This window comes from Pavona decussata, unplaced genomic scaffold (assembly GCF_977016875.1).
Source record: "Pavona decussata unplaced genomic scaffold, jaPavDecu1.1 SCAFFOLD_130, whole genome shotgun sequence".
Taxonomy (NCBI): domain Eukaryota; kingdom Metazoa; phylum Cnidaria; class Anthozoa; order Scleractinia; family Agariciidae; genus Pavona; species Pavona decussata.
The window spans coordinates 593,756-620,636 of record NW_028145544.1 but is presented as its reverse complement, the minus strand read 5'-3'; the positions used below and the strand labels follow the sequence as shown (position 1 = coordinate 620,636).

Here is a 26,881-nt window from a genome sequence, read left to right as displayed (position 1 = left end):
TACAAATTTTATTGCCGTTTTCCCGAAAACGATTGCTCCTTGGATAAATTGTTGACATTGTTAAGGGAATCAGGTCGTCACTCGAAGAGCTCTGTGAAAGCCGTTGCTATTTTTTCTGTTTTTGGCTATTAAGTCAACACTTATTACTGTGCCATGTAATGCCGAAAATGTGCCACGTTTGTTACTACAACAACTCAGATGCTACCTTTCGCCTCTTGACGTCTGGTGACATCAATCCTAACCCCCGACCGGTTTCTGCTGCGACTGCTGGTAAGATCAATTGCCTCGTGATGAATACCAGAAGCATAAAAAGTTATCACAAAGACAGCCCAACAAACGGGCAATCCGTGTATAACCTTCATTGTTTCCAGGACCTGGTGTGCGCCGAAAACTCTGACGTTATGTACGTCAATGAAACATGGTTGAACCAAAATATCCGTCAGCAACCCTGAAATATTGCATTCTGGCTTCACAATATTTAGGAGAGATCGGTCTGACCGAGGTGGTGGTGGAGTTGTTATCGCAATTAAAACAGCCTGTTTCAAAGCTGTCAAAGAATTCAAACTTGAATCGGAAGCCGAGCTGCAACAGCTTGAGATAATTTTTGCCAAAATTACTACGCTTATTGGTCAAAGAATTTTATTCTGTTTTTGCTCTGGGCCACCCAATGAAGGCCCAAGTCGGATGGATGTATTCGATAATTTTCTGCATGAAGTTTGTGGCCAGTTCGACAATATGGTAATTTACGGGTGACTTAATTTGCCAGACATCCTTTGGGACTCCATTGACAGCGCATCTCGTGTTAACGAACTAGTCTTAATTGAAACCCTTCACGACCGCCTCTTGACACGCACAACTCAATAAAAAACCCACGGCGTGGCAACAACATACTTGCCCTGTAATCACGAGCGTGCCGAACCGTGTCAATGTAACCCATATATTGTCTCCACTGAAAAGATACGGGGATTTCTACAGACCATAGCGTCAATATTTTCCATTTTAAGGCTTTTATAAAAGCCCCACCAAAACCCCTGAGATTTGTCTACGATTATGCAAAAGGCGACTTTGAGGGTCTGCGTACGGCTCCGTCAGCAATTAGCTTCTCTTCGATCATAGCCAATGACGATATAAAAACTGGCTGGCATCAATGGAAAGACACGTTTCTTGTAGCGGTCTCTGACTATATACAAACCAAGAGGGGTAGGGGACGGAATCCCATACCTTGGATGTCTGGTGCCATACGTAATTTGATCAAGAAAAGGGAATCTATAAGTCAAAAGCTGAAACTGTCTCCCTCGAGTCACCTAAAGGAGAAGTTAAAAAAAACTTGCACAAAACAGTTAAGCGCATGCTGTGGAACAGCCGTGATGAGTTTCTTGGTTCCGTCGAGTCCTACCTCTACACAATCCCAAAGCGTTTTTTGTTGATATAACACTTCAAAGATAGACTTTACAAAGTGGTAAGAGATTGTCAACATGGATTCATTAGAGGGAAATCATGCACCTCTAACCTTTTGGAAGTTTTGGATCACGTGGGCTCCCTACTAGACGACGGAAAACAGGTGGACATGATCTATATGGATATGTCTAATGCCTTCGATAAGGTTAACCACGGCTGCCTGCCTACAATGTGGAAACTAAAAGACAATTTTTAACGCCAGCACGCCCACTTTTTACGAGAGAACTGAACATAACGCTTGCAACTCTCTCAACTGCAAGTATTTAATCATCTTCCAATAATCGCGCGCGTAGTGGAAATTGTTATATTATGACATAATAAGGCGTCTCTATAGCAACTGAAAGTGTTCGTTCACTTTGCACACTTTTCGCCCAAAGAGTTGTTTGTGCTGAAGTTAAACAGTTGCATACCCAAGATTTTATGTTTTTGCAAAGCGCTTTTAACGCATGGTAAGGTAACCTAAGTGTTTTCTTCTTATAGAATAGAAGATCATCTACCGGGGTGCTGTACTTTGGAATATTGCATCCAGTTACTATACTGACAATTTCAAGCCATTTTATGCCGAAGTCTGAAAGGACGATTATATCAAACAATTACACTTCAATACAACCCCGATTCAAACGCAAAGAAAGAAAGAGCTTAACGGATTTTAATGCGTAAGATTATGTATATAATTGTTATTAATTTTAGGGCATGTTTTTAAACTTAAGTTTGATACACGACCCCACAAGTAATTATGTTGCTTTAAGTACTGTCGTGTTTAAATAAGGGATGTTGTTGAGACGGTTTTCTATGTTTTTACAAGAAAATGCTGCACACATGAGGTATAGAAGATTATATTTATGATAAATAAACTGACATATCATTGCTGCAGTACACGTACTAGAGAACATAGAGCAATGGACAAGAAGAAGACAGAGAACGAACTGGCGTGCGCGCGGATAGAGCGCGCGCACGCATAGAGATATTTGAATTATCGTAAGCATTTTGAGTTTTGTAAGTAAGTTACGCGTGCTATTGTCGCGTGTGCGAGATGTTTTTGGGTTGAGACGTTTTGTGGGGATTTTTTTTTTGGTAAAGTTTAGTGCAAACCGCGTTACCGTTTTTGAGCGTTTTTTGGGCCGATTACCGTGCCTTTTTGTAGAAGAGTTTTCCGCAACCGCTTGCGAACAGTAGGAGTTACAGTCATCCAGGGACAGGAGGAAGAACATCCTGTACCATCCACCTTGCGGCAGTTAGATACAGTGAATAAGTGACAAAGGACCGCGAGAGAAAATGCTGCTGGTATACCCGGATCTGTGAAAGATCTAATCAGCCACAGATAAAGATACAAGGAACTGAAGTAAGTAAGGCTGGTGCTGAGTAGAAACTGAACTTAATTAACACGACAGCGACATGATAGAGACCAAACCGAGAGTCCAAAATGCGGCAACCGTGGATAGCTGTTTCGAGCTGGTTGGATCTATCAGGGCGGTGTAGCAGGAAGAAGTAAAATGTTCAACCAATGTGAGGTCAGTTGTCTACTAAATTCACGTGGTGATGACTCCGTATGGACCCAAATTCAGATGTTTGCCACCGTCATAGCGCGTGACTATGAATAATGAACAAAGAATCTACAATATCATGCCGTTCTAGATACAACGTCCCTCTTGAGGCCTGGTTAGGCATCTCACCGTAAGACATCTCCCCCAGCGCGGGAATGCACCTTCGTGTAAGAGTGAACATGCCAATCCTCCATTGCCCCTCTGAATGTGTTCATCATATCCGAAGGGCAATGGATCGGTTGGCATATACTTGAGCTATATAACTGACTCTTTCGAAGAGCGGTTTGGTTCCTTTGATAAAACCTGCATCGCACGAGACAGCTGGCAGTGGTTAGTTAGCGTCTTGGCAGACGCGTACTGTCTGTATTTATGACGCTGATGATCACGAAAAACTCGTGCCAGTAACCCTAAAGAAGCCGATTCGGAGGTGAATTAAGGCCTGGCCCTACATCTCGATACATTCCTTTCTCGAAAAATTAAGAGGGCTGGTCTAAGTTTGTTAACATTTTACATAACACAAAGTAACTTCAGGATCTACTTGATAGCAGTACATTATAGACTAGTAATAGTTTTCACTAGAGCTGCCCCCGCTTTTGAAGATCTGTTTAACACCTGTATATGGTTTTTACTGGATACAAGAGAGGCTCTCTTGCTGGATATAAATACTGAAAAACGTTTGAATATTTATTGAAGTTAACATCCACGTAACTGGTTAGCATATTTCTCTGTAAATTTGACATTGAAATCTTTTACAGTCATACAGTTTTGTTTTGTGAAACAGCAACGTATTGTATGTATAATTATGTGAACTCGTGGTTTGAAAGGCTGCCAAAGATGCAGAAGATGGCAAAACGCGAGCTCGTGGTTGAAATGCTGCTAAATGATGGCGAAATGCAAACTCGTGGTTGCAAGACCTTGAAACACTGCTAGAAAGAACTCGAAATGCTGCTAGAGGACGACGAAGCGCAAACTCTAGCTCGCAAGACCGTCAAACGCTGCTCGAAGACCTCGTGGTTGCAGAATGATAGCTACCCGACAGCACCTTGCGCGCTTGCTGAAATATTACCCGAGACCACCGTGCGCGCCTAGTTTGATCAAATCGAGATTTTCTCCCGCATATTAACAAATTTACTTACAGTACATACTTTTTTACATTTTGAAATTCCTTATATGTATACAGGCGGGGAATCCTAGGGTGCCTCCTCGGGTTTTGGCTCTGCGGAGGCAAAAATAAAAGGGTTAGAGAGTTGATACGCGACTTGTCAGGGTTATTCCTTGATCGCTGACACACATGGAGCCAGTTAGCTGGTTTCATGCGTGTCAGTGGATCAAGGAACCAAACGCTGAAACTCAGTCGGAAAACCAAAAAGTACGGCAACTTTAACAAAAGATACGAGTATGATGTGCATGATAATGATAACTAAGTAGCTTTTTACCAGAACTGTTTCTAATCTCGCAATGTGATTGGCTAATTTTCCATTGTCGATAAGAGTCTAGACAACGCTGCTCGCGTCAATCAGCGCGCGGAAATTTTGACAGTTATTGTAAAAATTTTCTTTGACGTTGATATTGTGGTAAAAAACAAATCGAATGTGGTTTAGCGTTGTCTGCACTCTTATCGACAACGATATTCGTCATCACAGTGATCAAAATTTGTTGTGGACTCACTCGGCTGCGCCTCGTGAGTCCACAACATTTTGTGGACTCAATTTGTTAATCAGAATCTACTTGATTGAAATACACCATAGGAAGTACAAGGGTAAGAGAGTTTATGTGTTGTCACGTGACTTGTCAGGGTTGTTTCTTGATCCTCTGGTATGTGTGGAACCAGCTCACTAGTGAGTTGTCTTCATGCTTGTCAGTGAATCAAGGAACCAAACACTCAGAATTTGACAATGAATCTTACTCTGCTAACAACACTGAATCTAAGGCCAGAAAACCAACAAGCAAGGAACTTGAACAAAAGATACGAGTATGATAATATTCCTTCCCGACCATCGCCGTGTTTGTTCATATGTTAACATATATGGTTGTCAAGCGGCACATATGAGGGAGCCCGGTCCCAATTAAATTATTATCAAAGAAAATCAGTCACAGATGGCTAGAAGCTCTTTTGGATCTTGACCAAACGCTTTCCCTTCGTTCCCGAGGCCTCCACCTGGCAAAAAGTTCGAACACGTCACTCATCAAACTGATGTTAGCTTGAATTTTCATTGATATCTTTTTTTTTTTCCCAAAATAAAGTCATTCTGCGCTAATATAGTACATATAACGATGGTACATTTTTTCCATATATGCGATATCTTTTCGACCCTTGTTCGACTTGAATATTAATAATTTCGTGTAAATGCTCTCCTTACCTTTTATGATAGGCGAATTCCAATTGGGATACATTGTCCAATACAACCTGACTTTCAGGCTTGAGGATCATTACTTTGTTCCGGGACAAAAGAACGATTATTGGCAGTAAAATTGGACGCCGAACCTGGAGCCTCTTTCCAAGCTTTACCGGTACAGGTCGATTCCTTCAACAGGAAATTCCGGTATAATAAGGGGCTTGCGCTTCTTACTTTTTGCTGTCAATCAACCATCAGAGCTTAAACAACTGGCGAACAACTTGATCTTTTCTACTACAATTGCTTATAAAATTGGCTTTGTTTTCGGAATAGACCCGCTAAGCAAATTAGAAACCGATGCCTTATATTAGGATAATGAAGATATGAGATCTTTTGGCATATTTTTTTTCCAGAGAACGCTTGAGTTAACAACGTGCCACGACTGAACGACGTCTAAATTTCATTTCACACCCAAATTGATGTGAAATGAAGGAGAGGCTTGCCCTTTTATAGCAGAAATTCTTGTTTACGCGAAAGTGTAACGAGAGAGAAACTCCGAGAACGAGGCTGGACTCGATGCAGTTCTGTGCCTGTTTATAGTATGATGGTAGCCGGTCTCTCTAACGTTACGGTAGATTGTTAGATTGATTCTATATAAAGTATAACACAAACTGCAAGGCTGATACTACGTGAAAGAGTTGACTTTGCGAGACAACAACCCGACAGAAACCGACCCCCAAGAGAGCTTGCTCGCAGGCTAGGAACTCGTCAGCACGGTGTAGCTTTCTCCCTGAGGCACGTGATGTGGCAACGCGTGGTTCGGGGAGCGGGCGGGTTCAATGTACGAAACTTGATAGGACATGGGTTTTGTTGCATTTTATTTGAGCTGGCTCTGTCGCTGGTTTCATATAGAACTGCTACACCGTGCTGACAAGTTCCAATAAGAACGAAACAGCTGTCCACGGTTGCAGTCCTGTTTTGTCGGTTTCTGTCGGGTTGTTGTCTCGCAAAGTCAACTCTTTCACGTAGTATCAGCCTTGCAGTTTGTGTTACAGTTTATTTTTGGCTGATTAGGTCTCTTGTAGATCCTACGTCAACTGACAGTATTATCGTTCGCGGTCCTTTGCAGTTTTCACGTCTATATAAAGTAGTTCTCTTTTGTTTTCTTTTCAGCCAAAAAGTCGAGTGCGAAGATTTATTCAATGGGTTGAAATTCGCTTGAATCTTGCAATCGCCTCAAGAAAATGAGGCACAGATAGGTAAACTAACGGAGTTGCTGTTGGAGCAGGGAAGATGAAGATAACCGACCCGTTGCTGATCCTTCCTACACCCCCGCCCCCCCCCCCCCCCAAAAAAAAACAAACAAACAAACAAACAAACGACAAAAAACCCCTTAAACTAAACCAAAGGTAAAACTAAACAACTAAGGACATCAAAAAGCAAGAGTTATAACAATAATTAATAATAATAATAATAATAATAATAATAATAATAATAATAATAATAATTTTAAGTTTCGCTTGCCTCACAGGTTACGCTACGCGCCCTGTAGTGCTTCTTATACTGTGCATACAGATAGTTTTACTGTGCATAATAATAATAATTATAATAGTCATCATCATCATCATCATCATCATCATCATCATCATCATCATCATTATCCTCACAGACAATAAAAAGGGGAGGCTTGGGTCGAGGCTTGGTTACCACCAGTTGTCATGCGCAATGTCTGAAGTGGGAAAGACCGCGGGAAACCCGAAATGGCGGTGGTAACGAGCACAACAGCAAAAGAGTCGAATGAAATTGACACATTTAAAAAACGTTCTTTTGGTGTAAGAGATACTTCCGCTTAGAATGAGTCAGGGGAAGAGGATTTTGAGGGCATTATCCCGAATTGGCTATCCTAAAGCGAGTGAGTTTGAAGGGGACAATTTCGAATGGTTGTTCGACTGCGAATCGCTCGTTCCTTTCTTGGAGTGGTTTTGCGAAAATATCCATGAAACGAATGTTCTTTCTCCGGAGGATTTAAAGAGGTTGGTTCATTTATTCGTTTCTGGTCTTTTATACTCTAACCTTCCTTCCAAAGAAAGTTAATTTAGGGAACTAGTCTTAACAAGTTTGTTCGAAGAGGACCCACCTAGCTTGTCTGGCCATGGGGTACACTATCTCATGAACATTACCGACAAAATTTTACCGGCTTCAAAATTTGAGTTGACACACACAGAAATATTCAGCTAGCAAGAGTCCAAATTGCTAGATAAACAAGTAAGGTGTGGTTTGAATCTCATTGTCATTTTTTACTACTGGATAGAGGAGTGGCTATGCAATGAAGACACCATCTTTTGAGGTTGAGGAAGGGGGGGGGGGGGGGGGGCGTGGTGCAAGCAGAGACCACTATTTTTTGGTTTGGTGGGTCTTGTTCGAGTATCGTAGTTTTTAGATACTTTTTGATAACAACAGTCCACTTGAACGGTAGAATTTTTCAAAAGTGAAGGTAATCACTGGCCTATGAAGTAATTTTATGGCAGGCCCTACCTCTTTCTTATGCCACTTTTTGCCAAAGACCAATGATCATGTGCCAGTACTCTGACCAATCTGGAACTCCACACCAAAGATCTTCGGTCTAACCTACATAAAATGCATCCTGGGTTATGCGACATTGGCTTGCCTTGATTTCAAACGCTGTGCTGAATGCAATCAGTTTGGTTTGGCATGGCAGTAAAATGACATTTGAAACGGGCCTGATAATTTTTTCCTATCTTAAACATTCATGACTCATCCTTGTTAATTGTTTGGCAGATTTGAAGATCTTCGTTCATCAGGAGCTTACATTCTTGAAGTAAGTAGAGTGGATGAGTAGTGATGAAGGGCAGTAAATAACATTATTTTCTGCTTTTAGGAGGACCTGTGTCCTTCCAGTTGTGTAATTATTACACTGTAATCATTATTTTGGGATATTGGAGTGAAATTTTACTAAGCCAATAATATTATAAGTTTGCCATGCAAGTGTCTGTAACTGGATTTCCAGTGAACTGTTATCAATATTAGTCAATGAATATGAATACATATTTGAACTGTGGGTGAAATATTAAATACAAGAAAGACCCTCGCAGGTATTTAAGCTGTTGAAAAGTTTCGCTCACCCACACGTCAACAGTCAGAAAACACACTGAAACGAATCCATCGCTCGGTACACGTAACTTTTATTCAAAGGCAGAGAGAAAGTGAACAATATGCATTGGCTTATATAATGTGGCAGAACTTTCTAGAATCGCAACCTGCCAAAAACTGGTTTAGCCGGCAATTTCGCGCCTTACGAACATCACAGTTGGCTCAAAATAGTTTCTGGAAACTTCTGGAAAGCTAGACGGTTTATGAATATGAAAATAGTCTCTAAACAGTCTCTAAATCCATCGAGGACATTTCGCTTAGAGTGTACATGTATTTCCAACATAAGCAACTTAAGAGGTTGCGATAAGAAAGCCTGAGAAGAAATTCAGGCTTGAACAGGATTCGAACCCATGACCTCTGCGATCCCGGTGCAGTGCTCTACCAACTGAGTCATGAAGCCAACTGGGAACTGGTCATGTTTAGTCAAGTTTATAACTTTTTTTAATGAGTGAATTATGTGCTAGCACTGAATAAATGTAATGTCTTGTTTGAGCTTTTGAATATCTGTCACCAAACCCATTCCTAACTCACTCATGTATGTATAGAATGACCTGTAACCTAACATGTGTCATTTTGGTTTATTTCTTTTGAAATCATTCAAACTTCTTTGTCAGCTATTCCCCATGTCAATCACTTCCTTATATATATGTGATTTCTGTAGAATGATCAAGTTGATAAGACTCTGTCAATGTTGATGCAAGAAGAGGAGCAATTCTCCAGTGAAACTTTGAGGTAAAAGTGCATAGATGACATACATTTTTTCACCCATTCTTTGTGAGAAACATCTCATTTCCTGTACTTAGCTCTAAACAGACCCTGTTATTGGAGAAGTGATAAGTGTTCCCTCTTACCCTCTTGGGTAGGGGAAAAGGGAGGGAGGGCAGGGTGGAAGCTTGGGTAAACCAGAAAAAAATGGATTAAAGATAGCTCACATTTTAGCACTATTCTGATTCAAGTTAAGTATTTATAAAGAAATAAAGGAATGTTGTGATGTGGCATTATTTTGCTACCAATTATGCACCTTTACTTTCTGTATAAATTATCTTTTCTGTTACATTCTTTACTTGATAATGGTGCCAAGATGACACCGAAAAGTCGTTCCATTTTTTTGTTTATTTGTATAGTCAACTGGATTTCTAAATTTAATCTTATTGCAAACTGCTAGCAATGGTCAATTTAAACAAAATTTTTATTTCAACATTTGCTCACAGAGCAAAAAAGTGCTCATTGAGAGAGCTAACACCATTTACATTAATTTTAAAAACATCATAGTCAAAGAAGAAATAAACAAATCAGAACAAGAAACAGCTCAACAGCTAAAAAACAATGGTTGCTTTAATTTGTAGAAGTGAGGTTGGCACATTAGAAAAGGAGGTGCAACTGATTGAGGAGAGGCTTCAGAAAATAGTTTCACAGAGGAACAAATTAAGGTACTGTTTATACATGATTGTTTGTAAGCAAAACATAATTTACAAAAAATTTGAGTCCCCAAAGCGAATTTAAACTCATCACCAATAGATGAGCTTGGGAGTTGGTGCCTTTGAAGTTGGTGGAGCCGGGCAATGCTCTAGCATGAGGAGGAGGTATCCATGGCAACCCTGCGAGCGGCCCCCACCAAGCACCGTCACACTGAACAGTTCAGTGGAATACTTACCGACCCAATACTTACCTAACCCCCACCGAGAGGGAGGGATGGGATGGGAAAAAACAAAGCACAAACTGGCACGCAAACAGCAAGCAATTGAGACAACACTTTGCGAAGAACTGCAAGCAAGCAACTGCGTATAAAAGTCACGAGGTGCCCCTGCTAGAGACATCGGGCTACCCCTAATATAGTTGGGGAAAACAGCTGACCAGCATTGCTTCGAGGTTAACTTTGCCTAAATTACATTTAGCCACATTTAAACTCATCACCAATAGATGAGCTTGGGAGTTGGTGCCTTTGAAGTTGGTGGAGCCGGGCAATGCTCTAGCATGAGGAGGAGGTATCCATGGCAACCCTGCGAGCGGCCCCCACCCAACCAGGATCTCCTTGGTGCTTGAAAAAGGAGGGGCCAGCGAACAAGGGTGAAATGGAAACTCCGACTCCAACAACCCCAAGCACCAAGCGTAGCATGCATCGACAAATACAAACACACTTACCAATTGACGGCAGCTGACCGTCAGAGCAACACCCAAAACACTGCAGTGCAAGCCCCAAGCAATTTGGTGCTAAACTCGACCGCAACGTAGAGGGAGCTGTGGAGAACCAAGGGCAAGGACACACGATGTCAAACCAGCTGACCAGAGAAGCCCGCAAGAGCCTCCGACGGCGTGCGAATATAAAGCTGGTATGCGTTGCTAGTCCAACGTCCCAGAGCCTGAATCAGATGATCCGGAATGCCGTTGCAAGCTGCTACCGTGGCTGCCCCAATGCGGAAGCTGTGGCTGGAGAAATTGCCCTCAATTCCCGCGGTAGAGAAAATTTGCCGTAGCCAATCGGTCAAAATTGCGCGAGACAGAGGTTGACCACTTGCAAGAAGGAACAAGGGGCCAGGGGCCTTTCCCCGTAGGGAGAGGTATGCCATCAACGCGTGAACTGCGCAGAGGGGGGCCCTTCCCAAACCAATATGGATGTGGCAGCCTTGACGGAACGGATCCGTTTTCGAAGCTTTTATCCTGACACGGAGGCAAGTTGGCGACTGGCGCGAATCCACTGAGATGTCGGCCACTGAAAGATGAATAGCTGGAGAAAAGCTGGCTAAATTGGGGACTGTAAATTCAGCAGCACGGAGAAAACCAAAATAACCCAGCATGCAGGCTGCCCAAAAGGCGCAATGGTCAAAAAGCTTGAAATCCAAGGCCTGGTGAATGACCAAAAGAAGGCTGTCAGTAATCAGAAGGCGCTGAGCAGCCGGGGAACCCTGGGAACGCTTGACCCCTCTCAACACTCGTTGAAGCCGCAGGCAATTAAGCAGAGGATCAGGAAAACCTTGCTCAATGTGCAAGGAGCGAACTGCAGATAAATAAACTTTAATAGAAGAGTGCTGAATCGAATCTGCAAGAAATGAAACGAACAAACATAAAGTCCACTCGTCTGCTGGGCAAGGCGAGCCATTGGAGTGAAGCTTTCCAGCTTGGCGGCAAAATTCCACGAACTTGCGTTGACCGGACGCATAAGCTTTCCGGGTGGAAGGAGCCAGACCCTGGGCCAGGAAATGCAAGCACCGTTGTTCTAGGGAGGAGGTGTTAAACTGTCCAACAGGAGCTGCGGAATCGGACAAGGGGACGAATGAGCCTCCGGGGCCAGTTGCCTGAATTCCTGCCAACGGAAACGAGAAATAGCATCAGCAATTTTGTTCTCGACCCCAGGAACATGAGCAGCAGTGAAAGTAAAACCCCAACGCGCCGCCGAGAGCAGAAGATCACGGAGAAGGTGCATTAAAGCTGGAACCTTCGAAGTCCTGGTCGTGAGAATCGCGACTACAGCCTCGTTGTCTGAGCGAAAAAGGACATGCTTCCTGGCCCACAACGATCCCCAAAGATGAGCAGCGATCACTAATGGGAAGAGTTCTTGATATGCAATAGATTGCCTGGCCTGCGCCGTTGACCAGGCACCATAAAACCACTGGCCTTGAGAATAGGCGCCAAAGCCAATCGCACCTGCTGCATCCGAAGTGACCACCAAATCTGTGGCAGCAGACATGCCAGGGTACGACCAGAACCCAACGCCATGCCAAGAAGCGAGAAACTGCTGCCACCACTGAAGGTCAAGACGAAATTCCTGGTTAATCCGAACAGGATGGTCCTTGTGACGGAAGCAGCACAGTAGATCAATAAACCGACGGAGAAAGGCCCTCCCTGGCCAAACTACTTTAGCTGCATGGTGTAAATGGCCAATAAGGGACTCCAATTCCCGCTTTCTGCACCAGCGACGGGGCATCCACGAATGGATGAGTTCCCTTAGTGCAAGCAATTTGTCCTCAGGAAGACGGGCCACTTGGTTGACCGAGTCTAATTCAATTCCTAAGATAGTCATAGAAGTGGCTGGACCCACACATTTGTTAGCGTGAAGAGGCAACCCCAGCCGATGGCAAACAGAGATTGCTGTGTTCAGATTATAAGCACACTGGGGGGACTGTGGAGGACCTGCGGTAATAAAGTCATCCAAATAATGTAACAAATCGGAAAGGCGATGCTTATGGAGAAGGATCCATTCAACCATATCAGCGACCGAATTAAAAATAAATGGTGCAGAACGGAGACCGAAAGGAAGCGAGAGATCAACGTACAACTGACCACGCCACCTCATGCCCAGTAAGAAGCGGTCATCTGGATGAACCGGGATGTTCCGATAAGCGGATTCCACATCAAATTTTGCCATAAGGGCACCTGGGCCATAACGAGCGACCATGCGAATAACTTGATCAACCTTAATATACTGCAGAGAAAAATCCTGAGGATCGATGCCGTCGTTAACACTAGCACCCCCTGGGGAAGACAAATCGACTATCAAGCGCCACTTGCCTGGCTGGCCCTTCTTTGGAATTACCCCAAAACTGCTAATATGCAAACGAGGAAAAGGGGAGGAAGCGAAGGGGCCTGCCACCCTGCCCAGGGAGACTTCATTAGCCAGATACGCATCAACGACGTGGGCATGGAGAAGAGCAGAAGGCTTGTTTCTTTTAGCTGGCTTAAGCTTGTGAGCTGATTGGAAGCCTAACCGAAAGCCATGCTGGAGACCCTGGAGGACATAAGAAACTTGTAGCTGGTCGGGATGACTGGCCAATTCCTGTGAAAACTCCTCCACCTTAAGGGGGGTAACTGCTGAGACAGGAGGGAGGACTGGATGAGCTGGGAAGAAAAAAGGCGATTTTAAAATACGGCCAAGCCAGGCTGGAAAGGGGGGGCAAACCACAGAGAAAACTATGAACAACAAACCACAAACTCAAACAACTTGACAACTTTATTGCAGCAAATATGGCCCAACCTAGCTACTATTGACAAAAAGAAGGGGAACACAACTTAAGAAGTACTGCTATGACTAAACGTTAAAAAGGCACATCCATTAACGCCTGGTTTTCGAGGTGGACGAGGGCACGGAAGGAGGAGACGCCGAACTACGTTTGCGATCGAAAGACGACGTTTTGTCAAAACGACGAGAGCATTCAGAGGCACGGTGGGAACCTGCACAGGTGCTGCAGCGATGGGCAAACCGACACGAAGCAAATTGTGCCGAGCAGCGGCCTCTGTTCCAGGACCGGCAAATGACCTGAGAGGAGTCAGCTCCCGATGGTTCGGGTAGCTCGCTCAAGAAGCCACCAGACCCAGAACGCACAGAGGCCCCAGCAGCGTGAAAATTGTAAAGTTGAACGTTCATGGTCGACCAGTCCACGAGCTTCGTAGCCGCAGCGTGCTGGCGGAAGGCCTGATCGTAGGCCAGCCAAACACGACCACTGAATTGGCGATACGTGCGCAGAATGAGAAGCTTGTAAGAAGTGAGATCTTTCCACCGGTGCGGAAAATAAGACGTCAGAATCAGCGTAAAAATTGTAAAGGCTTCGGACCAGGTCACGATGTCCTCGATGCGGCGACGTTGCTTTTTAGCGCTTGGCAAAAACACGAACCGGCCGTCCAGGAATGCTTGCGTTTCCGGCTCAGTCTGAACGATGTTAGCCGACAGCAAATCCCCGAAATCCACGTACTTGCCGGCAACAATTTGGCTAACCGTTTTTGCCGGAATTGGCGAAAAACCAGGGCCAACAACAAACGGCTGTTGGAGTAGCGGTCCCGAAGGCAGGTTTGCAGCCAACGTGCTGTCGCTGAGTGGCACCGGGACAGAAGCGCCCGCCGTGATCGACGTGCTTAAAATCGGCGAGCGCGGGGTTGCAAAAGTGGCAACAAAGGATGGCACCGTAAAATTAGGCCTACCTTGCGTGGCTGAAGGTGAGGATATCGCCTGTTGCACTGGAAAGGCGCCTCCAGAAGCGAGAAAGGTCGCCGTTTGCTGGGACAAGCTGGGCGATGGGGCGGGAACGCCCCCCAAAACTGCTTGTGGCTCCGCGCTAGCAACATTTCCACGCAGAGTGCTCGCACTGGAACCAGCATCTTTTTCTGCCGCTAAAGAGGCTTTCATGGCATCGACGATAGCCGCGATTAGCGCGGGATCGTGGACAACTGGCGCAGAAGCGGTCGAAGAGGTTTGTGGCGCCGTGTTTGCCACAGAAGCGAGCGACGAAGGACCTGGCGACTCGGTTGGCAGAAGGGTATCCGCTGACGAGTTCTCCCCATCCAAATGAGCAGCCAAACTGTTGTTGGTTCGACGAGCAGTCATTGTACAAGCAGAACAAACAAAGCACAAAAAACAAAGCACAAACTGGCACGCAAACAGCAAGCAATTGAGACAACACTTTGCGAAGAACTGCAAGCAAGCAACTGCGTATAAAAGTCACGAGGTGCCCCTGCTAGAGACATCGGGCTACCCCTAATATAGTTGGGGAAAACAGCTGACCAGCATTGCTTCGAGGTTAACTTTGCCTAAATTACATTTAGCCACATTGAATGCCTGCCTTCCACACACCAGCCAAATGATCTAACCACCAAGCTGTTGGGAGACTCCTGACAAGCTACCCTGTGCACTGCATGGGTCAGTGATTTCAAAAGCATCCCATACTATGGTGATAAAAAAGGTGCTTAAAGGGAGGGCTTCACGGTTCTGCGCATGTCCATGAACCAAAATACTTTTTCGCCTTTGCTTGCTATGGCCCATGCAAGCCTGTTTAGTTTAATTCGTTGTTTATGAACCATTTGGAAGGGAATAGGTAACTCGGATGGTAATTTTTTCATATGATTGCCTTATTTCGCATGCAAATAACTGTAAAGACATCAACCATGGAATAAATCCTACGGGTCAACAATAAAATTAATTGCAATATCGACAATATGAGTACAATCCACTAGCATTTTGGTCATCACTCATTTTGCTTGGACTAATTATAGAATGTGATTACTGAAGTACATGTGAGTGGGATTTTTAAGGCCATAAAGTTGACAAGAAAGAGAAAAAAGCATTTAGATTCATGCACATGCGCTGAAATGTGAACCCCTCCCTTTAAGTTTTTTTTAAGAGAAAGATTAACCAGTAATTAATAATTTTTAAACAAGTGTAACTTGCCCCACTACAATGTTTTCTGTAAAAATGTTTTTCAACATCAGTGAATACTGAATGTCAGTTAGACAACACTGCAAGTGCTGCATGCTCTCTTCTTCCAGGATCCCTTCTATTGTCTGGTGCTGATGCTGCCTCAGTCCATGTTCTTAGTCCTCTTCTAGGACGACCTCATTTCCTCTTTTCAGCCCAAATAATTTTTGGGCTGGAAGGTTATTGGAACCTTCACAAAATGGACCCATGAAGTAACACGACTCCTACATACATGTTGTTGCTTTTAATCATTCAGTCCCTTAGTACTAACCAAATGATCACTGTAACTGACAGACCCACAAAAGCATGATAAAAGCTAATTAACACCAGGTACCCTGCAACTGGGTTTTGCTAAACACAGGCTCCTTACCCAAGGTCCACTTCTCAGCCCAAGGCACAGCAGCCCCTGACCCACACCATGGCCCGTGGTCTGGGCAGCCTGTGACCAATGACCCAGTTCTAACCCTAACCTTAATTTGAGGGCCAAGATGTGGACTGGGCTGTGGGCTGCTGGGCCTCAGGCCAATAGGCCGCAAGTTGAGAAGTGGGCTGTGGGCTATTAGCCTGTTTTTAGTAACCCCCTCCCCCTCTCCTGGCCCTCCCCTGGCCTCCCTGCAACCACCACATTAAATGTACAAGCCAGGTGGTATTACTGACAGCTATCACTTGTAACTGATCTTTCCTCATATTCAGTCTTTTTTTTTCCTATCAAGTCTTCATCATGCGGGCCTGACTCACAAGCTATCAAAGCTGAGTTCACTGGTTCAGGAAAACAAACAAAAATATAAAGCTGGTTTAGAGTCCTGCCAGGCTGACAATGCACAGGTAAGCTCTACAGTCATGCAGTAGTACAGTAGTTAGACACTGCAGTCAAGTGCTTTCCTTATGCGAGAAACTTTGCTCTACATTGTCACTCTTCACTGGAGTGTATAAATGGGACAGTACTGTTGACTAACTTGTACCAATTATTTAATATCTCTTTTCATCACTGATATGTTATGTATTAATACTGAATGTTATAATCAGTTTATTAAGGTGATGTTACCTACTCAAAAACTTTTAACTGTGACTTTTAATGTAATGTTGCATGCAGACAACTTTTATTGCAACATTTTGTTTCAGCAATGCAATATTATTGTTTTGTTAAAAGTAGTCCATGTGCTGTTACACGATAACACCTTTAAGGCAACAATGTTGCAATACAAATTGTTCTGTGTAACATCACCTTTACAATACAATGTAATAATAATATTAATTTTATAATAATAAAATAATAAGTAAAGGTTTTGATATACATAGGCAAGTGAAAAGAAATGATGAAAACGAACAACGTTTCGGAGTCGTCATGATGCCATTATCAAGTTTGAAGTAATAGAAATATTACTTTGAACTTGATAATGCCGTCATGACAACTCCAAAACGTTGTTCGTGTTTATCGTTTCTTTTCACTTGCCCGATAAAATAATAATTTTAAAAAATACACACAAGTAAATTTAGAGACTATATTATTATTCTGTTGCTAAGGCATATTGGAAAATTACCCAATCTGTTATCAAGCAAGTTCTTGAAATGTGTAGAACTTATTGACATGGGGGTATTGGCATGAGGACCTTTGTAGCTTATAAAATGCAAGTCAACGGCTTTACTTTAGGTACTTTTTCCCCATAGAGGGGTCAGTCCTGTTTGCACTGGGTTAAGCCCCAGTCATGTCAGCCAGCTGTGGCCTTGTGTGCAACAATACCTTCCCTTTTTGCCATTTTCACTGAACAAATTTGGTACTTGAAGGGGTACCTTTTTCAAAAACCAGTTTGAGAATTAAAGAAAAAGAAATTTTTTCTGTGGTTTTTTCAGATGAACTCTGCTTTAGAGAGTTTGGAACATTCTGTCTCTGAAATGAATGCATTATATGCAGGACAAGAAGGTAGGTAAACAAACTTGGCAAGTAGTAGTCTAAAAATGGTGGACAGGTGAAATGAATAAACCATAATTCAACACTCTTGAAAACGCCCAGTTTAAGTGCCTTCATAATGCCTTTCTTCATATCTGCAAAATTCCTGGACTCACTTATCCCTCTCCCTTACTCCACAAAAAAAAGCCAAAAAAAAAAAAATGCATGGATGACCGGCCCCATTTTCTTGAAAAGGATTTCAATAGCCTTTGCTGCTGCTACACTGTATTAGAAGGCTTTTAATCAATACATTATTGACCCCCCTCTTATTGTGCTATCTTAAAGCTTTGGAAAAGCTGACTCTGCAACGGTAGTAGCTCATGGTCATAAACTACAGAGGTCTCCCTTGCCTCTATGTCTTTTAGTCACTAGCAAACTGTGAGAGGCCAGTCATCTTTATTGCTAAAAGTAATTGCCAGCCAAAATGGCTGACTTTCGGCTGCTAATGACAGCTCTGACTGAGTAATCTTTTCTGCAGGCTCAGCGACTGCTGCATCATTTTTGTCTCAACTGGATTGTGACAGTTATTATGGATCTGAAGAACGCTTCACTGGAGAACTGACTGCTTATACAAGAAAACAGTTCTTTGAGGTACATGAATGACTACATGTACAGCAGACTATATACTTTCTAAATGATCTTCTTTACAAGTGATTATGGCATGTAAAGTAGATAAATCTGTAGGTGTAGTTATTGGGGCAGTCAACCATATCACATACCAAAACATATCTGAATGTAAGCCCCTGTGGTAATAATGCCCCAATCCTCCCATCTCTCCAATAATAGATTATAAACACTCCCAAACACAGAAGCCCATGGATTGTTAAAGTCAGGGCTGTTTTGAACAGTTTATATTTTTAACACTATAATCATTTTGAAATAATAAATCAGCTCCACAAAAGGAAACCCATCGAAAAAATACCCCCCCCCCCCCCCAGAAATTTTTTTTTTAATGACTGCAATATCACTTTATTTAAAGAAGGATCTTTAATGCAAGCCCAGGGTTTATAGACTGAGGTTTTCAGAGTTTTAGTGTATTTTTTTTGTGGTGGTGGTCGGAGGGGGGTGGGGGGGGGAAGATTTGTCCTCTAGTCATTTCTGGTCGCTAAACTTTCTGCAAATTTAAAAAACACATCAATGCTCTGGGATAAGAAAGGTTTTTCTAAAGCTTTTTTCATGTCATTGTGTTATTTTAATCTAGGGAATTGCAGAGATGGCTGGTGGAGAAGAAAAATCAAGATATGAACTGCTGGAAATCAGTGATCCTTTAACACTTCTAGTGAGAGGTGAGTCCATTACAGACCTGTTTCAGGCTCATGGGGAAGAGAAAGCCATTACTCTGGTCTACGTGTGTTGAGATGTTGAGTTGAACATTTTTTTTGCCCACTTGAATGTGGAAACTACAGTCAAACCTCTCGTAAGTGACCATCCAAAATGCCAAGATTTAGTGGTAACTTACGGGATGTGGCTGCTTACAAGAGTCAAACCAGAGGGGGTCTCTTTTAGGAACAGGTCTGACACATCTGCTTATAAGAAGAGAATTTATCGCACACATTTTTCCTTATTGCAATACGAGTAGTGCTAGGTTGGCACTAAAAGTTCCTCGTAAACTATGAGTAGTGTAGTACATACAGAGGACATGGAGATCAGACCATGTGTCAAGTAGTCGCTTACAAGAGGTTAAAAACAATGAAAAGTTGTAATGCCGTCATCTTGAGAAGTGGTCGAAGTTGTTTACAAGAGTTCTAGTGAAGTTCCAGCTATAGGGCTTTGACTGGGAAAAATTTGGTGTTTTGGATAGATGGTCACTTATGGGAGGTTGTTGCTTACGAGAGGTGATTGCACGTGGAGGTTTGACTGACTCCCAGCTCCTACACAATACCTTAACTAATAAAACTCCAGTGTTACAATTACCACCTTTTTCTTTTTTCAGGGGAAAACAATGAAGTCAATCTTAATGACTGCCAAGAGCTCACAAGATTGCAGTCTGTGTAAGCACTAGATTAATAATCTTTGTTGCTGGAAGTTTCTTTCGGGGTGTATTTTTCATCAAGGTGATGATCAGTTTGAGGTTTTCTGAAATTAAAAGTTGATCATCTTGGCAATATTTTTTGTATAAAAAGACAACAGTAGCAATTTGACACACATAAAGTGTTTGTTGATTATTTTGAGTCATTTCAATCTACTACAGTACATATGAATTTCTTTCAGTTATGCTTCAAGTGAAAGTAAAAGAATTCATAACATGGCTGCGGCAAAGGGAGTGACCACAGCACTCAAAGCAGCTGAAGAAAAATTACAAAGCCTGTCATGGGAGACCAACCCACCAGGGACAGAGAAGCTGAGGTGAGAGATTTGTACAATGTAACAGCTAGGTGATGAATGGTCTCTCAAAAGTATGCATCGCACTCCTGACTTTTGATGTGAAGTTGTCTTAGAGTCTTGATTTCTATACGAGGCCGAGAAAGCTTTGGACTGGCTGAAAATGTGCTATTTTTGTTGTCTCACAAAGCCTTAGCTTGAAGTTAATACTTGCAATCACCCTTACTTTGGTCTATCCCCCCTCTCTCCCCCCCCCCCCCCCCCCCACACACACACACACACACACACTCTCAGGATTGACACATACTGATTTAAATTGAACCATTCTGTTGTTATGGTCAGTGCCAAACTGCTTGAAGTTCAAACGTCCCTCTCTCAAGTAAAGATGGAAATAGGAGAACTCACAGAGCAGGTTCTGCCTGGGCTAGTACAAGAGCTGGGAGAGCTACAAGCCACAAGTATACTGAAAGGGGACTATGATCTGAAGATAGCAAGACAGGATTACTTCACATCCAAACAGGATCAGGTTAGTTTTAGAGACTATGAACCCTAAGTTGTTAATATTTACCAGTATCTAGTTTTCCGTATTACTCTCAAAGCATCAAAATGCTAAAAAAATGTTGAGTTTTTGCTAACAAATACATTTTAGCGTGTTACTATTAAAGGTTGATTTGTCCTATATTTCTCCACACTAAAATTAGTCAATGATGTGTTTTGAATTGTTGCCATGTAGAGGTGAAAATGAAGACTTTCAAAAATGTGAACATCCTGTTTGATCGTTTTCTTCTGGCCTCAGCTGTTCAAAGAGTGGATAGCTTTATCATTTGAAAAAGATTCTATTAAGTACGTCACTATCCAGCTAATCATCAACCAACCAGTGGAGAGTTTTGAAAATGCAAGGAATTTGTGGCCTACATTTTGCCCACATGATGCAATTGTTTGGGTTGGCTTTCATCTTTTTTTTCCCTAAACAAACTTGTTTTCTTCATTCAGGTGATCACCCAGCTTCTGCTTCAGCGTTCTCGTCACCAGTTTCTCTCAATGGCTCTTGAAGTTGAAGGTCGCAAAAATCGTGACACTCATCGTCTGTTCAGCACTCTGGAAAGCACACTTGGTGATTCACTCAAGGGAACGGAAGAACGCTCTGTATCCTGAAAATTGTGTATTCCCTCACTGATAAATAGACTTAAATATAACTAAGTTGTAACTGATGACATGAGGGAGCTTAAGCACAGACGTTCGTGAGCCATGGATGGCAACTGCAAGTTGAATGTTTCCTTTTTCAGCGTGGTTTTGCTCCTTACCATGGACAGGAAAAGCTCTTGTTGGTGACTGTGGCTTGACATCACAAATGCAATGGTGTGAAAATGCTCCAAAAAGGGAAAAATTCAAGTTCCAGTTGCCGTCTGTGGCTCGAAAACGTCTGTACTTAAGCTGCCTATTGTCACATCATAGCAGCCTCCAGAAGACTACTACACTGTACTTGGCAGCTCTAGAAAAAATACAGTGGCATAACTTAAGTATACACAGAAATCACAGGGACTTCAAAACACTGAACAAAAGTTTGATCACCAGATGTCTGGTGTTAGAGTAGTTAGACCTCCATATGTTTGGAACTCCACTGGTGCTATTCCCTAGTTGATTTGCTACTATGCGTAAGGTAGGGGAACAGTTGACGCAAGGAACAATAGGTTAGAGTACGAGTTTATTAATCAGGAGATAGAAATGGATAAAAAATGGGAACGAGTAACACAAGGGTTGTTGAGAAATAAACATCTGAACTACAACTTGGGGACTTGCTCTTGTGCTCAGAACAACCAACTAATCAACTGAACTAACTGAGGCTAAAGGAGGCTAATTTATAGTAGTTTAAGGCACAAAATCTAAACCATAAAAGGCTAGGGTGTGAATCTGTAACGCAATAGCACAGGATTTACCCAAAGGAACTAGGTGTTTGCCTAACTCCTAGAAATACGTGGGAATAGTTAAACAAAAGGAGACTAGAAAATTTAGTGAAATAACTAAATGGTGATTAATACAGAATAATTAATAATGCAAAATAATTTGGATTTGAAACTAAAATAAATATAATGTGACCTGGTCACATAAGCATTGTAAAGGGATGTTCAATTTGATCATTTTTTGAGAGATGGTAGTTTCAAAAATATGCAGCAACATTTTCTCTTGACTCCAACCACAGGCAGTTATGGCTGAACATGCTTCTCACCCTCCCCACCCCACTCGGGGGACTATTGACAGCCGAGATCACTTTATTGAGGGACTGTATCGTATGCTTGAAAATGCTCCCCAGGGGGAGGTAGACAAGACAAAGGAGATTTTCTTGGCTTTCAGTCAACTAGTGGAGTGGGGCCAGAAGTTGGCAAGACAGCTGGAGTCCTTTACTGTGTCCCTGTCCTCCTCGGGCAGCAGACAGGAGGAGGCCTTGAAACAACTGTATGTCTGACTGTTGGGTGTTGTGTTTAGCTTATGGAACACACCTTGTTAACATAAATTTCCAAAAAAATTTTAGTCCTAAGAAAGGATGATCCTCTCTTGTGAGAACGTAAATCTAACATGGCATGGTAACTCATTACACATGCTCTTTTTGGCTACAATAAGACATCTTTTATTTTTACAGTCTTTTTAAAAACAGACACAAGTAGACTGAGGTCTCCTTAGACTTTAAAAGCATAGTTTATTATATGCCTTTCTTTCCTTGGATCTGTTAAAATTCTACTGAAAAGCAAGATTAACAGCCACACTGTTGAACACCGCTACTTGGGTCGGTTTGTAAACCTAGCTTGTTACTGGCCCCACATGTTTCGAAACCCGGACAGTACCTTTTACAGTGAAAACTGTTATTTACATAGATCTCAGAAACACACTCTGTGCAGGCTACACGTTATCTTACAAAGCTGTACACAGTGCTCTACTCACTCTGGAACCCGCTTCCATTTGAGATTAAAAGCAGCGCATCTGTCTCTATCTTTAAAGCTAAGCTTAAGACCTATCTTTTTCGACAAGCATATTTTTAGACCTTTAATTGACCTTTGATTTTTTCATTCTTAGTTTTTTTTTTTACATTTTTTAGTGTATAGATTATAATATGTTTGACACTGTAAAGCACATTTGAGCGTTAGGAAAATGCGCTATAGAAATAAATTATTATAATTATTATTTATTATTATTATTTTCAATAGTTGAATCAGTTTTCTTTCTTGATGTCACAGGGAACATAACCTTCAGCAATGTGTAAAGACAGTCTATGGAGAATCTGCTACAACAGGAGGTCTGCCTCAACTGAGTCCTCAGGTATATATAACCAGGGTCTCCTAACTATCCTATTCTGTTTCTTTCCACTCTAACCCTTTAAGCCCCCATACCAACGTGCACATTCTCCTTACCATTCTCAATACATTTCTTATGTTACTAGTAGGGGCAAGGGTGCCCGCTCTTGGGTGTACTGTTTATAATAGGCATAGAAATTCTTGGAAACGCTATAAGAAACTCGGATGTGATAAAAGGCAAAGATATCGAGCCCGGAAAAACAGTTAAGCTTGCACAATACACGGACATCACCACCGTCGTTTTAGAGGATTCGGAGTCAATACTCCATCTCTTTGAATTACTATTACAATTCGAAAAGTGGTCGGGGCTTCAATCAAAATCAGAGCTGCCCTGGCTGGGGTCAGATCACTTCCGCAAAGACAAAATCCGTAATCTCAAACTTAATGAAGAGCCCATTCTAGCTCTTGGCATCTACTTTTCTTATGACGATAAGCTAGTGGCACAAAAGAACTTTTTTGACAAAGTAGGGAGAATTGTTCCCAACATCAAGGTATTTTCTTTGTTGATCACTTCCTTTATTCTCATGACTTGTATGTTTGATCAGACATGGGTAATGTGAGGCGAAATTTCATGTTGGTCACTATTGGAGCTTTAAGGGTTAAGGCAACGATTTTGGTTACAGTCGAAACTAACTGGATTCTATTATTCCTTTTAAGTTTGTAAGGTTAAAAGGAATGATAGAATGTTCTCTGTGCGATAATTAAGCAACAGTAATATTCTAAAAACTATACCAAAATTAGTAAGGAACATTTCGCTGTCCTCATGACAGCATTCTCAAGTTCAAAATGTCAGTGTCAAATGCGGGAAAGTATTTAAAATGTTTCTCCTAAACTTCTCTAATAATACTAAACAGCTTTAAATACATACAAAGATCTGGCTTTCCCACAGTCTCAAAACATGCAAAAATGTATTTGTTTTAGTAGGCACCATCCTTAAAAGGGGTACTGTCAAGGACATTTTGCTGTATTTTGGCCAAAACTCGTTAAATATTTGACAAAGAACCTTTTTCTCTAATTTGAAATTTGCTCTTGGAACACCTGGTGGACAAAACTTAATCATATTTTTGCGACTTCTCGAAGATACATAAGTTAGGAAGAATGAAAAGAAGTGCGCATTTTTTCAAGTTGCCTTCCATTTCCATGTCAGCCATCTGCAGCCAAAGATAATTTACGCTAGTTTCTGTGCATTGGTGGAGTTATTGTTAACAGAATATTAATATTGGGCGAACCATTAGTTTAAATTTTCCGTTGATAAATTAAGTGTATTTTTTGGCTTTTCAAAATTGCACCAAAAATGGGTGACGCTCCCTCTTTAGGCAAACCCAAGTTTCATGGACCAATCCTGAGATGCGCAGACTATGTGTGCAGACGCAGAAGGAGGCATCATCCAGTACTTCAGTAAATTGGCTCTTGTTACCTCTAACTCCTGTGCGAAACAAATGTTTCCGAAATAGTCGGGATTGAGACAGCCATTAATAAACCAGTCTGTGAACAATATCCACGGGAAATGAGTTTGTGTTCCAGATAGCAGGAGACCATTGTAGGTTATTTATTGATTTGTTTGTAATTGTACAGCGTCTAGCAGATGGACTAAGTCAGTTGGATGAGCTGATTGTCACTCTAGAACAATCCATCAAGGACATCATTAAAGACTGTGAGGCCAAGAAAAAGGTACAACTGCAGGGTTTTATTTTGCCATATCAGCTGGCATCTTTATTGTTAGACCCTTTGCAGACGTTATTTAGATTGTGACATATTGTTTTTTATTCTCTTTAAATATTGGCTTCTTAGTAATAAAGCTGTTTACCATTGTAACTCTGTTAAATGACAGCTAACAGAAACTTGGTGCTATAAATGAGGCGTTGGCTACTATTGGAATTGGCTGAATGACTTCATATTGCATCCTCTGAAAACAAATTGTAACTACTTTCCAATCATTCCAAATTGTGTAATGCTGTAATTTTATAAATGTTTTATTAATGTAAGTCATTAGCATTGCCATCGTCGTTAGCACTCATCTGGTAAGTTAGAAATATGTGAAGATTGGAGATATCACAAGCTGTGAACACATGTACCTCTCGTGCGCCTATTTTTACCCATCTTATTATTATTTGTCCGCAGGTCCTCCGCTCAGATAGCTTAAAGCTGATGGAAAGAGAGCTATTCACATATTTCTTCACGGATCCTCCTCGCTTAAAGCGAGCTATTGCTGAATTGTCTGCGCGGGTTGATGCACATATTGTTTCATTAAAATGAGGAGCGCATGTACAATGTACAGTGAACTTCTTCAATGGACACACTGGAGGCTTGGCCTCCTCACCAGATGGGATATCATCTCCTTGTGTGTTTTGCTGGGGATAATAGAGAAATAAGAGGCTATTTATAGTAGATAGGACCAACTCCACCTTTTCAGCTTCATGTTTTCTGCGGTAGAAGAGTTTTGGCTGTAGTGTGTTGTGTTGTGAAAAGAGGAATGTTTGTACAGTATATAATTATTCTTTTGCACTCTGTTCATTTGCATAAGTATAAAGCAAGCACTGCTTGTCAAAGCAAATATATATTGCTACAGAGCATCTCCAGTTTTCTGTCTTTATTTCACGTCTTAACAACTTCATTAACATTAATCATTTCATCAAACATGCATACAGTATAGCTCTTAAACTCAGAAGTTTACACTGGTGTCATGCAGGGCACTGAGCTTACCAAAGCCTACAACATTTATATTTAAACTGATGCCTTATCTACAAATTAATAATAGCAACAGTCAAATAAGCTAATAATTCAAGGTTTTGGTAGTAACATCAAAGATTCTATGTTGTCGTATGCTCAGGTTTAAATTTCATTTTCCATCAAATTCTGTGCCTGCTCTCATTAACTCACAATAAACAATTCTACAGGATTTTTTTGACCTTAAATTGCTGCTTATCAATAAATTTATTTTTACAGGTGTAGTTATGATTCTCCCTCTAAAAGTGCCACCACCGTTAATGTACAACTCACATAAATACGCGATTTTCACAACACTAAATTTTCTTGATTTGGGTGAATCTTCCCCAGCTGAATTAGCGACTCTCTTTTCTTTTCTTTATTGATATTTTATTATTATATTTTTTTATGTATCTCTTTAGCGGTTGGGGCCTCTGAGAGTTTGACAATCTGTACAGTCTATACAGACTGGAAAAAGAGAGTCGGTCCATTGACAGTCCGTTAATGTTATGCATTTAAATTTAACTGTCGGACTTGTGAGAATTTCACTATCCAATGTCAGAAGTCCATACCAATCAATCCCTTTTAGTGAGGTGACTTTTAACTTGCGGCCCAATTTGGGGATCATTTCGGATCATTTGCGGTCAGATATAAGCTTAACCATGTGCAAAGAAGGGGTTATTTTTGTACTTGGGTCCCTCCCTGACAAGGTCCCCGATGAGACAACCATATGGCATGGCTACTAAGCCAAAAGAATAGCCAGTGAGACGGAGACACAAAGTTGAAAATTGTCTTGTTACTAAACTGAAGATAATTTGGAAAGAGGTTCTACAGACTACATTCTAGCAAGGAGCATTTGGGGTCGATTG

At 41.8% G+C, this 26,881-nt stretch overlaps 3 protein-coding genes across 3 annotated transcripts; 1 reads left to right on the top strand and 2 right to left on the bottom strand.

The window, feature by feature from the left end:
- The first annotated feature begins 7,078 nt into the window (after nt 1-7,078).
- Nucleotides 7,079-26,218, top strand: LOC146468483 (HAUS augmin-like complex subunit 3). The gene is made up of 16 exons (XM_085124265.1): nt 7,079-7,371; nt 8,138-8,177; nt 9,171-9,241; nt 9,856-9,939; nt 16,403-16,514; nt 17,541-17,610; nt 18,116-18,228; nt 18,839-18,923; nt 19,571-19,628; nt 19,849-19,983; nt 20,302-20,485; nt 20,953-21,105; nt 22,160-22,413; nt 23,190-23,271; nt 24,882-24,977; nt 25,428-26,218. The coding sequence occupies exons 1-16, from the start codon at nt 7,193-7,195 to the stop codon at nt 25,560-25,562; spliced, it is 1,851 nt and encodes a 616-aa protein (XP_084980391.1). The 5' UTR covers nt 7,079-7,192; the 3' UTR covers nt 25,563-26,218.
- LOC146468485 (uncharacterized) lies at nt 10,014-12,902 on the bottom strand. Its single transcript, XM_085124422.1, has 2 exons — nt 11,943-12,902; nt 10,014-11,823 (listed from the first exon to the last, which is right to left on the bottom strand). Exons 1-2 carry the CDS (start codon nt 12,900-12,902, stop codon nt 10,780-10,782), a joined length of 2,004 nt encoding a protein of 667 aa, XP_084980548.1. The 3' UTR covers nt 10,014-10,779.
- On the bottom strand, nt 13,094-15,046 carry LOC146468484 (uncharacterized). Its single transcript, XM_085124403.1, has one exon. The coding sequence runs from the start codon at nt 14,820-14,822 to the stop codon at nt 13,557-13,559; it is 1,266 nt and encodes a 421-aa protein (XP_084980529.1). The 5' UTR covers nt 14,823-15,046; the 3' UTR covers nt 13,094-13,556.
- Nucleotides 26,219-26,881: the final 663 nt, after the last annotated feature.

Excerpts from the sequence above, each read along its gene's own strand:
- LOC146468483 (XM_085124265.1), top strand. The coding sequence starts at position 7,193 with ATGAGTCAGGGGAAGAGGATTTTGAGGGCATTATCCCGAATTGGCTAT. Across the intron at positions 19,629-19,848 it reads CTCACAAGATTGCAGTCTGT|TTATGCTTCAAGTGAAAGTA; the intron begins GTAAGCACTAGA and ends AATTTCTTTCAG. Across the intron at positions 23,272-24,881 it reads TGCCTCAACTGAGTCCTCAG|CGTCTAGCAGATGGACTAAG; the intron begins GTATATATAACC and ends GTAATTGTACAG.
- LOC146468485 (XM_085124422.1), bottom strand. The coding sequence starts at position 12,902 with ATGGTCGCTCGTTATGGCCCAGGTGCCCTTATGGCAAAATTTGATGTG. Across the intron at positions 11,824-11,942 it reads TCACGACCAGGACTTCGAAG|TTTCCGTTGGCAGGAATTCA; the intron begins GTTCCAGCTTTA and ends TGCTATTTCTCG.
- LOC146468484 (XM_085124403.1), bottom strand. The coding sequence starts at position 14,822 with ATGACTGCTCGTCGAACCAACAACAGTTTGGCTGCTCATTTGGATGGG.